General features: G+C 24.2%; 1 protein-coding gene across 1 annotated transcript; it reads right to left on the bottom strand.

Moving 5' to 3' along the window:
• On the bottom strand, nt 1-14,487 carry LOC112679679 (piwi-like protein Ago3). The gene is made up of 19 exons (XM_025549568.1): nt 14,139-14,487; nt 13,804-13,961; nt 12,636-12,796; nt 10,308-10,396; nt 9,968-10,153; nt 8,909-9,104; nt 8,638-8,834; nt 8,461-8,574; nt 7,531-7,702; nt 7,208-7,321; nt 6,430-6,601; nt 5,647-5,828; nt 5,243-5,533; nt 5,072-5,188; nt 3,553-3,750; nt 3,304-3,489; nt 1,365-1,472; nt 1,145-1,285; nt 1-247 (listed from the first exon to the last, which is right to left on the bottom strand). The coding sequence occupies exons 3-19, from the start codon at nt 12,792-12,794 to the stop codon at nt 161-163; spliced, it is 2,709 nt and encodes a 902-aa protein (XP_025405353.1). The 5' UTR covers nt 12,795-12,796; nt 13,804-13,961; nt 14,139-14,487; the 3' UTR covers nt 1-160.
• Between the last annotated feature and the right edge of the window lie 796 nt (nt 14,488-15,283).

Raw genomic sequence — 15,283 nt, 5'->3', positions numbered from 1 at the left:
TACATTTAAAAATTCGTAAACCAAGGATTACTAAATAGTTAGATTCATAAATAAAATAGAAAATGATAATATTGTTACATTCAACATTTAATAATACTTAAACTATTTTAATATTTCATCAGGTACAAACAAAAAATGTAAGTAGAAATACATTTTTTTTCTAAAGATAATATAATGTATTGCATAAATTTCTTTTTGTTGGTATTCTGATATTTTCTCCTATAAGATAAGCCAATTTATGTGCATACTATAAAAAAAAAAAAAAAAAAATGCACAAATTTAAAATGATGTATTTACAATGTATATCCATAATAAACATTAATAATTATTAATCAAACATTTTATTTTATTTATAAAATGTTTATATACAAATTTATAAAAATATCCATTGTAATTTCCAATTATGCATAGATAAAAATAAATTTCAAAGTTTATATAATTTTTTTTTTCTAAACCATATATAATCTGAACGGCCCTTTTCTTCAACCTAGTTTGTATGAACATGTTTACTAATATCCTAGTTAATGCTACTTTATAATGCAAAGAAATCAATTCTTAACTTTTTTGAAATTTTAACACTGACCAAGTTTGTTTATATAATATCAGATAATATTAGATTATTAAAGAATTAATTATTCAAGTATTTATTTTTTTATTCATTGATAATAATTTGTGTTTGGGACTTGTTGCATTTGCATATTTTTTGACTGTAGAATAATCTGAGTAAGATATACATTTGTTTTATGACATAATAGACTGGAATTCGAAAATTTGAATTGTATATTAGAGATTTTTCTAAAATTTAATAGTTATTTACAGCATGCTTACTCATTTTTATGTTTTATGTGAAGTAAATTTATTCTACAAGTCAACACTTTTTTATTTTACATTTTTTTCATTTTAAACCTTTTTTCATTGTAAGAGAAGAGGACAAAAAAAAATTAATTCAATAATACAGAATATTATAATTTTAAACTTATAGAATTATTGTTATGAAAAAATAACTAAAAAAAAATTGAATTGTTATTATAAAAAAATCAAGTTGCATATTTCAGATATTTTAAGTGCATATTTCTTACAATTTGTGTGTAATAAGTCCCAAACCCTAATAATAATGAAATAATATTGTTTTTGTGATAATTACTTGAACTGGAGCAGGTATTTTTATTGTGCCACACCAATTATAATACAAATGACACAGCTTATAAGACAAACGTTGAACATTTTCTACACTCAAATTACAGCCATTTTTTAATACTACATAATGAGTAGGATTTACAGTTCCCTAGAAAAAATAATAAATTTTAATAACATATATACAAGACATTATTTATATTTTATTTAAAAAGGAAATTTCTACAAACCTGACGCACATTTTGTGATACTAGGTAAAAATCAAAGTAATTTCTTTTAGTTATAGTATTGTCCAAAACAGTTCCAGGACTTGGATTTGAATATTTTTCATCTAAGAACTAAAAATAAATTATTTTGTACAATTGATATATAAATCAGAGAAAACGTGTAAACTTATTTGCAATTAAAGACATTGTAAAATAATTTAGTTATATAAATATTTATAAAAAAAAAAAAAAATTATAATTAAATTGTAAAATATAAACTTAACAATAACAACAACTATATATTCAATTAAAAATTCCTTGAAAAATGAACAAGCCACATTATAAAAAAATCTTAATAATAGAACTAGTTAAATTTGAGGTAATATTGTGTTACAAAAATTGACAGTACACTTTATAACATTTAAAGGGATTGAAAAAAGAATCAAATAAAAAATGTTGAGTTTTTCTCAGGCTGACATTATTTGACATTAAGGAACATATAGGAACATTAATTGTTTGATATTATAGTTATAATATTCTGCAACAAAAAATGTTTGTGTGCCGCTTTTGTAAACATCAAAGGGACGTTTGATTCTGTACACGTCCCCACTCTGATTCCTTACCTTGTTTTACTTTACATTCCTCATTCTGTTTGTAACTTTATTTTCTCGTTGTTTTCTCATTGTTTCCTTGAATTCTCCTCTCCATCGTGAATCATCTTAAGAAGATCAACGTTTAGGGACTTAACTTAAAAGAGTTATCTAAGCCCTCTACTTTTCAATGTTTACATGTCTCTCATATGTTTGTCTCTAGTTTCACCGGATTTCAGTTCTTTTGTATGCTGATAACATTGTTATTTTCTCTTCAGGCAGATATTTGGATACATCCATCAATATTTTAAACAACGCTTTAAAAATGCTCTCTTCTCAACTTTCTTCTTCATTCTTCACAACATAATAGCTTTTGAGAAAAGCAATTTTATATTTACCCGTAAACAAAAAAATTTCTAACCATCCACATTTGGTTCTAGATAACAATATCATTTAACTATCTTCTTTTGTCATCTACTTTGGTTTAAAGCTCAATCCCAAACTTAGATGGATCCCACACATAATGTGCAGACCATTTAGCTTTTTCAATAAAATACACCAATCATATTTCCTCCTAATAAAAAACTAGCTTCCAATCTCCTCCCTATCCACTACAAAATCCTTCGAAAAGCTTGGCAAGCAAAATTGTCCTCTCTTTCACCTTATTATGGCGCTTAGCACAGACGGATTGTTTTAACCATTTTTCGGCATCCATGGTTCAACGACTTGGGGATATCTAGAAAATTGATCGTCATTTTCACTCGCGTTCAAATAGGACACAATCTTTTTTCCCACCAAGCCTTTAAGCTTTCTCTAACTCTTCTCTTCTTTGTACACGACATCATATTGATACCGTCTATGACATTAACCATATCATCTTTCAATGTCCTTCTGTCCTTCACAACTGACTTCTCCTTTTCTCATTCCAATATTCTTTTGGATAAATCACTCTTGACGCCAACTTTCTGCTTAACTCTCGTTCTATTCTAGTCATTCACTCCATCATTAATTTAATTTATTCCGCTGGCTTCTTAATTTAATTAAATTTGTTCCTATATACATTTATTATTAGTATTAATGTTATTTTTATTATTATTTACTGAATTAATACCATTGTTATTTTCATTTTTTTGGAATCGCTTTGCTGTAATGTGCAAACAAAGGCAAGTTAAAAAAAAAAAAAACAGTTATAATATACATTTTAATTAGTACATACAAGTACATTAAGTAAAAGAATTAATATAATAAAACCAACTAATTTATTTATGATTTTCAGAAAATTTTCAGAGCTTTGTAAATATATTATTAATATTATTGTAATAATAATTAATGTACTGGTATAACAATAATAAAATAAAAAAAATATGTATTACCCGAAAAATTTTTGTATTAATTCGTTTTTGTACAATTATGTATGTAATCATAGGACAATAATTATTGGAATAGGTTTTTAAATATTCTTCTAAATTACGTAATTCAAATTCTTCAGTATATATTATATCTCCATCTCCAATACCATCTCTGTATATTATTATTTTTTCAGGTAACTTACCATTTTTCTATAAAATAAATATATTTTAGACTAAATAATATAATATTCAAAGAATAAAATAAAAACTGACTTCTTTGTATGCATCCAAAATTTCAAAGAAAGCAATATGAATAACGTCACCAATTTCTTTATGGGTATTCTTTTGTATTTTAGCAACTGAATACCATTGCGTAAATGTTTTATCCAAAGAAGCTACAAAACCAATGACACTAGACATTTGCTTATTTTTTTCATGATAAACATCAATACCTACTATCATGCAATTATTCTAAAAAAAAAAAAAATACATAAAATAAGTAATTAGCCACAAGTTACAATCAAATAGCTGTATTATTGAAAAATTTTCAAGTTATGTTTATGAACAGCTGATTTAAAATATTAATATTTCTATTCTATAACTATTAATAAAACAAATAGTTTTGCTAAAAACTTATAATAGATTTAAAAAAAAAACAAAGTTTTATGGTATTTAATATTTTTTATAGTTGTTACTTTTTAACTACCTCATGAATTAAAACTATTTTGACTATGTATTATAACACAGACATTTTGAAAATAATTTAAAATAATGTTCAACTATGGAAATGATTATTTTTGGATTTTATTTTGTAAATATATAGTTTATAATTAAACTTAATACATTTTTTATTTGCTGATTATTTTAACACTGGCCACTGACCATATAAACTACAGCCAACTCTTGATAATTGGAAGTTGGTGGAACTTATGAAAAATGTTGAATTACCAAGAGTTGTTGAGTGGTTCGAAATATTAAGAGGGCAAAATAAAACAATTTTAATTACTAATTTATGAGTATTTTTTATAATTATTAAATGTTTTATCTAATTTAACAGCATTTTTACATTACTACAACTATGTATTTGTTTTTCAAAATGTAAATATAAAACATGTTTACTATATTGTTATGTTAAATAAAGATAATTATGATATAATAATAATAATCTAAATTGAATAATATATGTTAGTAATTAAAATTAAAATGATTATTTTTCAAAAAAAAAAAAAAAAAAAAAATTATTGAACATATTTTAATTTTTAAATACTATTTTCTTAAGTAAATAAAGATTCAAAAACTTTGTTTTTTCCTAAGCGAAAGTTTTGAATTAATGAAGTTTGTATTATCAAAAGTTGACTGTGTACAAAAATCAGTAAATGGTTGCAAGTTAGCTTTTACAACAATAAAACGGAGAATTTAAGAACAAAAATTGGTTTAAATTCTAGTAGGAAAGTTAAATAATAATACTCATGTGAATTTAAATTATATTCTAAAAATTATATACAGAAAAACTGCAAATAAAAGATAAAAAAAAAAAAAAAAAAATCTAAAATAACATATTTATTTTTTAGTAATAATAAATGGTAGAAAAAACCAATTGGATAACCACTTAACAGTTCTACAAAAACTTTTTTACATAAAATCTTATATAGAGTAGACAACATTTTGATAGTTAACATTACTTGTTTTTGCAAATTGAAAAATAAAATATATACTCAATTTAGTGTTATCAATAAAAATAAAATAAAAAATAATTATGTTAAAGATACAATTTTGAATCTAATAATCTTACCAACGGAATATCTATAGACCAACCAGCTCCTCCGAGTTTACAATTAATTTGTAAAGCAATTTTTTGAACAAAAGAACGCATTTTTGTTGGATTTGACAAAGTTCTTGAAATTATTACCTAAAATATAACAAATTAAAATAATCATATCAATAGAATTAAGTTTTTTATTACTTGAGATGGTATTCCAATCTCGGAACAACAAATCCGTTTCACAGCATTATATCGGTCATCTCTTTTACTTGGAAATATGACAACAACTAATTGTAATTCTGAATTACACTTTACAGCATTGTTTATTGAGGTTACAAAAGCTTCTGGACTTATTCCATCAACTGAAATGGGCATTGGTTCATTTATTTTCATACCCAAAGGTTGTGAGCATAATGCCAAACATTTGCAAAATGATCTTGCTGTTGATAAATCTCTTGAATTATACAAAATAGCCCAGTTTATTATCTTTACCTAAAAATAATTAGTATGTAAATTAAAATTTAAGATAATAATGTAATGTTTGAAATGTTTTAATTTATCAAACATAAACCAAATAAAGACAACCAAGAGATATATTTACTTACTGCTGTAAACATTAAATTTTTCTTTACATTCATTGTCCAGTCCATATTATTTTCTACTGGTATTTTTTTTTGGTTCCCAAATATAACACTTTCATTTTTATACACAGGACCTTCTGATATAACAAGGGATGGAGATATTGATAGACCCCAATCTTTTAATTTCTTTTTGGTATCTTCACAGTCTAAAAAGGATTAAGTAATTAATTGAAAATAATGACCAATATATATTTCAGACTCACTGAATTAAATAATATGAAAATCTTATTAAATTAAATTAAAGTGTTTATTGTTTTTTGTAATTTAACTGAATACTATAATATTAAAATGTAGATTGTATATGCTAGTAATCGGTTGTAAAATGTCCAACCGTCCCCACTCATTTTATATGAGGGACAGTTTTTGTTTTAATCCACGTTTAAACAACCAATAATGGCATACTAGTCATACACCAAGCTCTATTTTATAAATCTAAAACTCTCAGATAGTTCAAATGTAAATTGTATTAATTTGAATGTATGCCTAATTATAATAATATTGTAAATAATAAACTCATGGGGCCCCACACAAACCTGTTAAATGGTATCTTTATACCTTTATTTATTATTTATTAAATCTTTTTGAAGAAATAAACGACAATAACAATATGTAATGGACCTCATTGAGAATTTCTATCTTAATTTTTATTTTTTTATTTAACTATTAAAAATTTAAAAATTAATAAACTATAAGATTGTATAATAAATTAAAATGCTATAATAAGATAAAAAAATTAATATTTCATACCGTTTATACGATTAACAAATTCAATTAAAGTATTTTGTCGTATGTTTGGATCAACTTTGGTGTGTGTACTAATAGTGCTCATTAACTTATAATTATTCTTCATACTTTCAGACAAACCAGTCAAATAGCAAAGTTCAGGAACTAAACAACATAGATCTGAATCCTGTGAATCCTGTAAATACAAAAATAAATTGTAATTAAACTATTTAGAGTCCATCTTTTTTCTTTCGTCAATATATTGCTTTTATTTATTTAAATATTGTAACATTTATAACTTAAAAATTTAAATCAAAATGTAACTAAGTACATTATTTATTTATTATGCAAAGATAATATAATAATGGATGATAAATAGAATCATATAAAATTACAATTGTCCAAGAAGAGTATTTAAGTCTTAAAAAATGCATATTGGTGTACATCTAACTAGTCAGTAAACAAGAACATAAAAATAAGATTTTATTATAATGGTTTAAAATGTAATATACTATAAAATTTGTATCTGCTTATATTTATTTATTTTTATTAAAGAATATATTTTTTACTGTAAGTTACAAAAGTATTTGGTCTTAAAATATTCAATTTTTCAAAAAATTTGAAATAAAAGTGTTATTTGCAGACTTAAAATGGTTTTTTAAATGTTTTATATTGTATCTAAATATATAAAACAACTGTTCAGAATATAAATATTGTACTGTATAATATTAATATTAAATACTTTTTTATGTTCATACATCTGAAATAAATAATATTAAATAAATTTTCAGTTAAAACAAACCTGAGGTCCATTTTTAATTAAATTTTTTTTCTTTGGTTTCGTGATGATCATAGGCTGTTGATGATTTTGTATATCAATGTTGTATCCATTTTTATAATAGCTGACATATGATATCTAAAATATATAATTATTGAAGATCACTAAAATGTATATTAACTTTATAAAATTTCAGACAAAAGGAAATTTATCAAAATCTATATTTTAAGATTAAAGCTGTGTTCCTTTAAATTAAAGTGAGTTTTTGCATATTTAAAATATATGTCAACACTCGTGCAATGGGTAGTTTAAACCTTTTATCTATATCTAAAAGCAACTTAACTTACTTCAGAACCGTTTTTTAAAAATGTTGACAATGGGGACATTGAAAAGTCTATATCATCAATCCTGTATGTTTTACTATTGTAGTGTGTAATAACAGTAGTACCACATAATTGAGCCATAATTTCCCCCACCACATCTTTATTTCTACTTTTTGCTTCTTCTGCAATTTCTGCCCTGCAAAATAGATGTTTATATACAAAAAACTTTTAAAATTATCTTTTCTATATATTATTTGAAATTTAGCAAATCAAGTGCAAGTTTAAGATTTGACAAACATATACATATATTATACATTATTTACAAGAAGTCAAATTAAGAATATTAATGTAAAAAAAAGGTAATATTACAAAATAATAACAAGATTTATATTCATTTCCAGTGAAAATGATTTATTGTAGGGGTCATTTTATATATATTATTTATATATTATATACTAGAATTTATAGTAAGCATTTAAGATCCTAGAAAAAATGTTCTACATGGATAAAAACTAGAACTATGTATTTTTTACTTCAGCATTAAGATAGGTATCTTTAGTTATTAAATTAAGCAGATAAGGACTTTAATAATGTGATGCTAATATATTCAGAGTACTAATAAAAAAATTTAAATTATTTTTAATTCATAACTCAAAAAATTATTCACTATTAAAAGACCAACAGATAATGCTGAAAAATCATGTTAATAAATGGAAAATTATACATTAGCCAAAATGCCCAGTTAATGTTGACATTATCTACATTTTAGTATTATTCATAACATATATTATGTTAATATTTCAAAAAAATTAAAAGAAAAAATATTACATTAAAAAAAATATGCTTAGCAAATGTCAGTGTTATATATAATTTCAGTATTCATTTAAATTGTAAATATTTCAGCAAGATAATTTATACATTAAAAGAATATTTTTTTTTTTTAATACTACTTACATTATTTGAGAACAATTCTGAAGACGTAGAACTCTGTGTACAACATCACAACACATATAAAGACCATTCTCAAATTGATCAATTGAAGTTATAAAACCAGGCCAAATTTCAAGTCTAAAATATAAAATAAAAATGTAACTTTATTAATGTGTATGTCGATAAAAAGTAATATCTAACTGGAATTGTTGTAGTTCTATTTTCTTAATTGGATCATAATGACCTCTGCCAAATTCAACAAATCCTAAAATGTTTATGATTCTACGAAAAAGCATATTATAAAAATGTATGGAATCATTTAATGCATTTTTACTCTTATATGTAATTTTTATCTTTACTTCAGTTCCATCTTTTAATGTACCCATTAAATTAGTTACCTAGAAAATTGAATTCAAATATTATTATAATATAAAATATAAATTTCTAATTGTAGAACATTAAATTATATTACATTTTGTGGCAACTTAATGGGAACAAAGAGTAGAGCTCCATCAAATGTTTTTACAGGTAATTTCTCGTTATGTTGATTCAATAAATAGAACTTTGCAGATTTTATATCAACCGGAGGATCAAAATCTACACAATATTTAAATATACCAACTTCTTTTTCTATTTCAATCTTGATGTAATTTGATGATAATTTAGTCCTAAAAATTAAATAAATCAGAGTAATTAACACAAAACTTAGTAATATAAAAAAAAATGTTAATAGATAAGATTAAATTTTGCAAGCTAAATAATAATTTAAATATTAAATAAATAAATTTAATAATATAAAAAAAATTTTAATTAGTATATTACAACTTTTTTATCATAAAAAATATGAATAACACTTGAAAAATATTATTGAAATTATTCTGTTTACAATGCTGCAATTTGTACATTCATTTGAGAATCAAGAATTATTTTATATTTATAGAACAAAATAACATATTATATATTTTAGTGCTTTTCTTAATAAATTAATTTTTTTTTTTAAAAAAAAGAAGCATTCATATTAAAATAAAAAAGTCACAAAGTAAATGTAATATTGTTCTAGAAGGGAGTTACACATCACTGCTTAAATGCACGAAAAACTAATGGAATGAGATAATAATGCACACAGAACTTGCATATTTTTATCAACACTATCAAGGTATAGATATATTCTATTTAAAATTATAAGACAGGTAAGATCAGTTGTTGAGGTGCCGTCTTAACTATCAGTAAAAGATTGTATCCACGATCCACTATGTAGAAGTTTTTAATTAATTATATTTTGCCTAACAAACTGATTCATAGCGCAAAACATTTAAAGTTGCAATACAGTACCATACCATTTTTATGTTTTCAATTAAAATACTTTATTTTATTATGTAGGAATAAATGGGCTTGTATTATTTTAACTATATAAATAAATATACTCAAGAAGTTATTTATGATAACACTATATTAACTAAAAATTAAAAATTATTAAGTTATCTGGTATATTTAGCGAATTTCATGAAAAATTAAATTAAGAATATCATACATTTTAAAGTTGTTCTTATGATTTTCCGTAACTCTACAAATTACTGGTTTATTATTTTCTGTTAGTGCTTCAGTAGGTATTGGATGTTGCTGTAGATTTGTTGTAGACTGGAGTTGTATTTTAGATGTACACTGTTTAGGTACTTTTCCATTTTGACACACTGGAGGTACTGGAAACATCTGACATCTATATAAAATATGTTGAAACATACGGTTAAAATGTTTAATTAAAATTTTTGGAAGAGATTAAAAAAGTAATCTAGACAAACTTAATATTAACTATTAACCAAAGTGTTATCAGTAATATATAATAATAAGGTATTATGATTTAAAATACAAACTCAGGATTTTTTGAATTCTCCAGTGTTAAGGATGATAATCTTGATGTTTCACTGAACTCAGAATTTTCCGCACTACGGGAAAAAATGGCCTATAATATATAATTATATTTAATTAATATATTTAAACAAATTTTATTTATAATGAAATAATGACTTTTAATACTGCTAATAATAAGGAATATTTAGTAAAACTACTTGTTTTAGCTCGAAAATATTTTACTATTTAAGTTTAGAACAATAACCATTTTGATGTAAAATAACATTAAGACGAAAAAAGCGTACAATCTAGGTATATTCTAATGATATTAATTTACGTTTTCTTTAGTTAGAGAATTGGTAATTATTAAAATCAACATACTTAACATAAAATATTTCTTTGGTGATAAAAAAATATACATCAAACTTGTAACTGTATCAACTCTGAAAAATTTAATTTTTGAAAAATCCTCTTTTGCATAGTTAAAACTTGGAAGGAACCAATATGTCCAATTTTAAGTTATTATGTTTTATTATTTTCAAGATAAAGCAATCAGTGTGTAAGATTGAGGATTAGAATTATTGTTAAGTAATAAAATAATAAAAAGTTAAATTCAAATTAAAAATTATTAAATGGTTAATACTCGTAAATTAATTTATAAATAAATAAACAAATAGTTTATATTTAGAAATAAATAAATAAAAGCTTAGCCTGGAGTATTATTATATTTGTAAAGTATAACCGGTTTCAAATCAAAATTAATTATCAAGTACTTACAAAGTTAATAAAATTCCGACTGAATAAGAAAAAATAAAGGAAGGAATACATTGAGATAATTTAATTTAATAGAACAGATTATTTAAAATTTAAAAAAATATATGTTTAGGTATATCTACATTTAATCTATCCCGCCAACGTTGGCGAGGTCTTCCCCTGGGACGCTTGCCAGTAAGGTTATTATTCAGTACTTTTTGAATTATGCTTCCCTCAGCTCGCCATACATGACCGGCCCATTCCATACATTTAGATTTTAGAAAGCATTTAACATTTGGTTTATTATAAAGTGATTCTAAGTTGGTATTTTTTCTCAGATATAAGAATGATGGACGAAGCAGCAAGTTTCGAGACTGCCATTGATTGTGACAAGTGGAGAGGTTTAGTAGAAGCTGCGAAAGGCCTTAAGGGCCCATAAAGCAAAACAAAAAAAAAATGTTTAGATATACATGCAATTTGGTTACTATTATTTATTATTATCTAAAATGTATTGATATAAGATATTATTTTTAAAATCGGTTTGTAGATTTAAAATATTATTAAAATTATTTTTCTTTATTTCATTGTGTAACTTTTCTAAAACTGAATTAATATAAATGTTTTTTTAGGTACATAATACTTCTAAGTCTATATTGATATTTGTATTATTTTATTTTATTGATATTAGTCTTGTATTGATATACGTATATCAATATTTTCATGTACAATTGATACACAATGTAATATAAAGTGAAGTAAATTATTATAATTTATTAGTGTATATAAGTCTAAAATAATTATAAACATTATTTTATTAACAATATTTAAATAGTAGAATTTAGGCAATCTTGTCATTATATAGAGCAGGGATGGCAAATCTATGGTACGCGAAAATTTTTACTAATATATATTATATAATATATAATATAAATAATTAACAAAGCAATATTATTATTATGTACCTAAATTAACCTTTTTATGTTAATACATTAAATATACAATTAAATTATAATATAACAAAATATAATATTTATAATATTTTGTTCATAGCACGTTATATAAAAAAAAAAGGTAATTTTGGGCACGCAGTGTTCAAAAGGTTTGCCATCCCTGATATAGAGTGTGTGAGTACACAGGTAGTGTGTAAGTATCTATAGTCAAAACATTTATGTATACGACGTACTAACTTTGGGATAATTTTTAGACATTTAGGCATCGATTTAATCTTAAATAGTCCTATCAAATCTTAAGAATCAAACTAAAAACATTTGATTTTATGGTATTTTGATTTAACTAACCTGATGTCTGGTTCAAACAATTGATTTATTTATTAGTTGGCGTTTTTTTTTTTAAGTTTTTTTTTAAGTGTAAAACATTTAAAGATTTTAAAAATATTTAAGTTATAAATTACAAGTAAAAATATTCAAATCAACCATACATACATTTTTTTAAATTTCAATAACAATGATTCCTTAGATCGGTAGGTTAATAAGTATACTAAATATGTCTTGAAATGTAGTGCAAATAATTAATTTTATCAGTTTTGAATTTCATTCTTTATTACTATAACTCTAATATGAAATAATAATAGTAGTTACTCGTCTTCCTCTGGCAGCTGGTTTATTGTTACCAAGTATAGGCTCATTATTTATGGTAGAAACATCAATACTATTATTGTTTTCTGATTTTGATGCATCTTCAACTTCTTGAGCAGCTATTTGAGCCAAACGACTCTTTAAAAAACCTCGACCAACCATTACTAGAAAATTATGTAAAATATATTATTATAATTATATTTAATGGAGGATTGAAAATACTATATAATTACTGGAAAAATAAGTGCATATAATAGATTTTTATTTGTAGCTTTAAGAGTATTAGATTTCTAGGAAGGAAAAGGATACATCTGATTAAACAAATAGTAGTAATTTATTATATTAGAATATATTTTACAATAAGTTTTAAAGATTGCACTTAAGTACAGAATAAATACTACATAATAGTTACAGAATTGAAAATGTTAATAATTTATATCAGAAATTATTTTCATTTTAAATAAATAAGAATGCTAAAAAGTGATAGTTCATGGTCATTTTTAAAAAATTAACTAATAACTACTTCTTAAGTAGGTAGATATAACAACATGAGCTGATATCCATAATTAATTGTATACATCTTGATAATGTAATGAAAAAATTATAATTTATTATGAAGTCACATTTAACCACAATCAAAACAAGATTATTTTTCATTTACGAGATTACCATTTTATGGTAATAGTGAAAACTCAAGAAACCAGACTGAAAAAATATGTGAACCGTTACAAATTGATTTATCATTATAAATATTTACCAATAGAATAGTTTATGAATTTTTAAATAGATTTAATTGTGTTGCTTCTTGTATCAGGTAAGTATAATATTTGTAATTTATATTGATGGTTGTTATATGCTTTTAACATATACAAAATTACAAAAAATTATATTATTGTAGTCAAAATGCCAATATATTTAATCAGAATATTTTTTTATATTAATTTATATTATTGTTTCAATAAAAGGACACCATTATTGATGACAGGACTCTAGTGATTGATGTTACGGAACAGCGTTCTATGACAAATAGAGAGCAACTAGAGTCTGGTGCTCGATTTGTACATATCAGGGTGATTGAGAGGATAGTTCTGAGTTATTGACAATCAGTCTTATATTACTGACAGATAATGATTTCGATAAAATAAGTAAACGCTGAATGAGGATGAATTACTTGTATGAACGTAACAATGTCTGCTGTGGCACTGGAATACTAGATCTACTAGATCTGGTAAATGGTGATCTAACAGCGATTATACACAACGATGACGATTTGCCCTCAAACGGCAGATCTCAAATGCGTAGGTCGACCGCAAGCATAGCGTAATAGTACTAAAGATGGGAAATATAATTAAATTAAATGAATCGGTTCTTTAAATATAAAGATTAAAAGAAAAATAAACTCTTGTTATAAAAATTTAAATTTAACAGTATTGTAAAAATATATCATAGAAATAATACAAAAATTGGAAATAACAATCATAAGTAAAAAACAGTTACATCACTTACAAAAACTGAAAACCACGAAAAATAAGAAGTGTCCATATTATAGAAACAGCAAATTCGAATGGCTGCCAGATGGCTGATTACGGTAATCTACACTAACCTAACCTAACCTAACCAGTGCTTCCCAAACTTTTTCGACTCGCAACACTCTTTTTAAACTAAGGTTTTTTCTTGGCGCCCTTTCTCAAGCCAAAGCATGACTAATCATAAGGAAATTTTAGACTAGATAATATTTCATGACGACCCGGTGCCCCAGTACAGACATCGCGATGTACCAGGGCGCTGCGGCGCATACTTTGGGAACTGCTGCATCATACAATAATATGTAAACTAGAACGCATGTAAAACATAGACTTCTATACTACTATAGTGTACTACTGTAGTATAGAGGTCTATGATGTAAAACCAAGGTTTATAGATATCTTATAGGTTTATCTATAAACCTTGATGTAAAACAACATATGTTGATAACAAAATTGAATAACTACCACCACGGTTTAAGATATTCAGTATATTACAGAGTGAAGCCGGGTTCACACTACACCGGGCCGTGTCGTGTCTTCTAAAATAATTATCTCTGATTGGTTGAACCATATTGTTACATTAAGGTATACTGTATAATAAATCACAAGTTACCTCACTAACCATAAGATACCGTGAAGTTGATTTTATCCAACTTTTGAACGTGTGGTTACCGAATTTAATAGTAATAATTTAATATTCTGTGATAACATTATTCATAATAACAAAGGGCAGTAGGATGTATTTTCAAAAATGAAACATAGAAGATATCCACTTGCAGCTTAGATTAATTTAGGATGAAGTTAGATTAAGTTAACCTTGCTTAGGTAATGTTTATAAAATACAAAATTATATTTTGTTTAAGTTATATAATAATATAATAAAGAAAATATATGCCTTAAGTATAAGTTAAAAAAGTGTGAGCGAAACTAGATTTCCTTCGATAGTATGGACCGGTCAAAAATGTTGCCCCCTCCCTATCAAAAACTGAAATTACGCCATTGCAGTGCACTCCTATTAAATACAAAGATAATAAACAATTTAGATAAGCTATAAAATTAATTAACTCTTTGGTATTCTTACTCATGAATATGATTAAAAAAGGTAATAAAATATTATTTATTTAA

Source organism: Sipha flava, unplaced genomic scaffold, assembly GCF_003268045.1.
Source record: "Sipha flava isolate LNK unplaced genomic scaffold, YSA_version1 166_pilon_pilon, whole genome shotgun sequence".
NCBI lineage: Eukaryota > Metazoa > Arthropoda > Insecta > Hemiptera > Aphididae > Sipha > Sipha flava.
Note: the sequence above shows the minus strand (reverse complement) of the source record. Positions and strands in the feature narration are given on the sequence as shown.

Excerpts from the sequence above, each read along its gene's own strand:
- LOC112679679 (XM_025549568.1), bottom strand. The coding sequence starts at position 12,794 with ATGGTTGGTCGAGGTTTTTTAAAGAGTCGTTTGGCTCAAATAGCTGCT. Across the intron at positions 8,835-8,908 it reads CCATTAAGTTGCCACAAAAT|GTAACTAATTTAATGGGTAC; the intron begins GTAATATAATTT and ends TCAATTTTCTAG. Across the intron at positions 3,751-5,071 it reads GGTCTATAGATATTCCGTTG|AATAATTGCATGATAGTAGG; the intron begins GTAAGATTATTA and ends TTTTTTTTTTAG.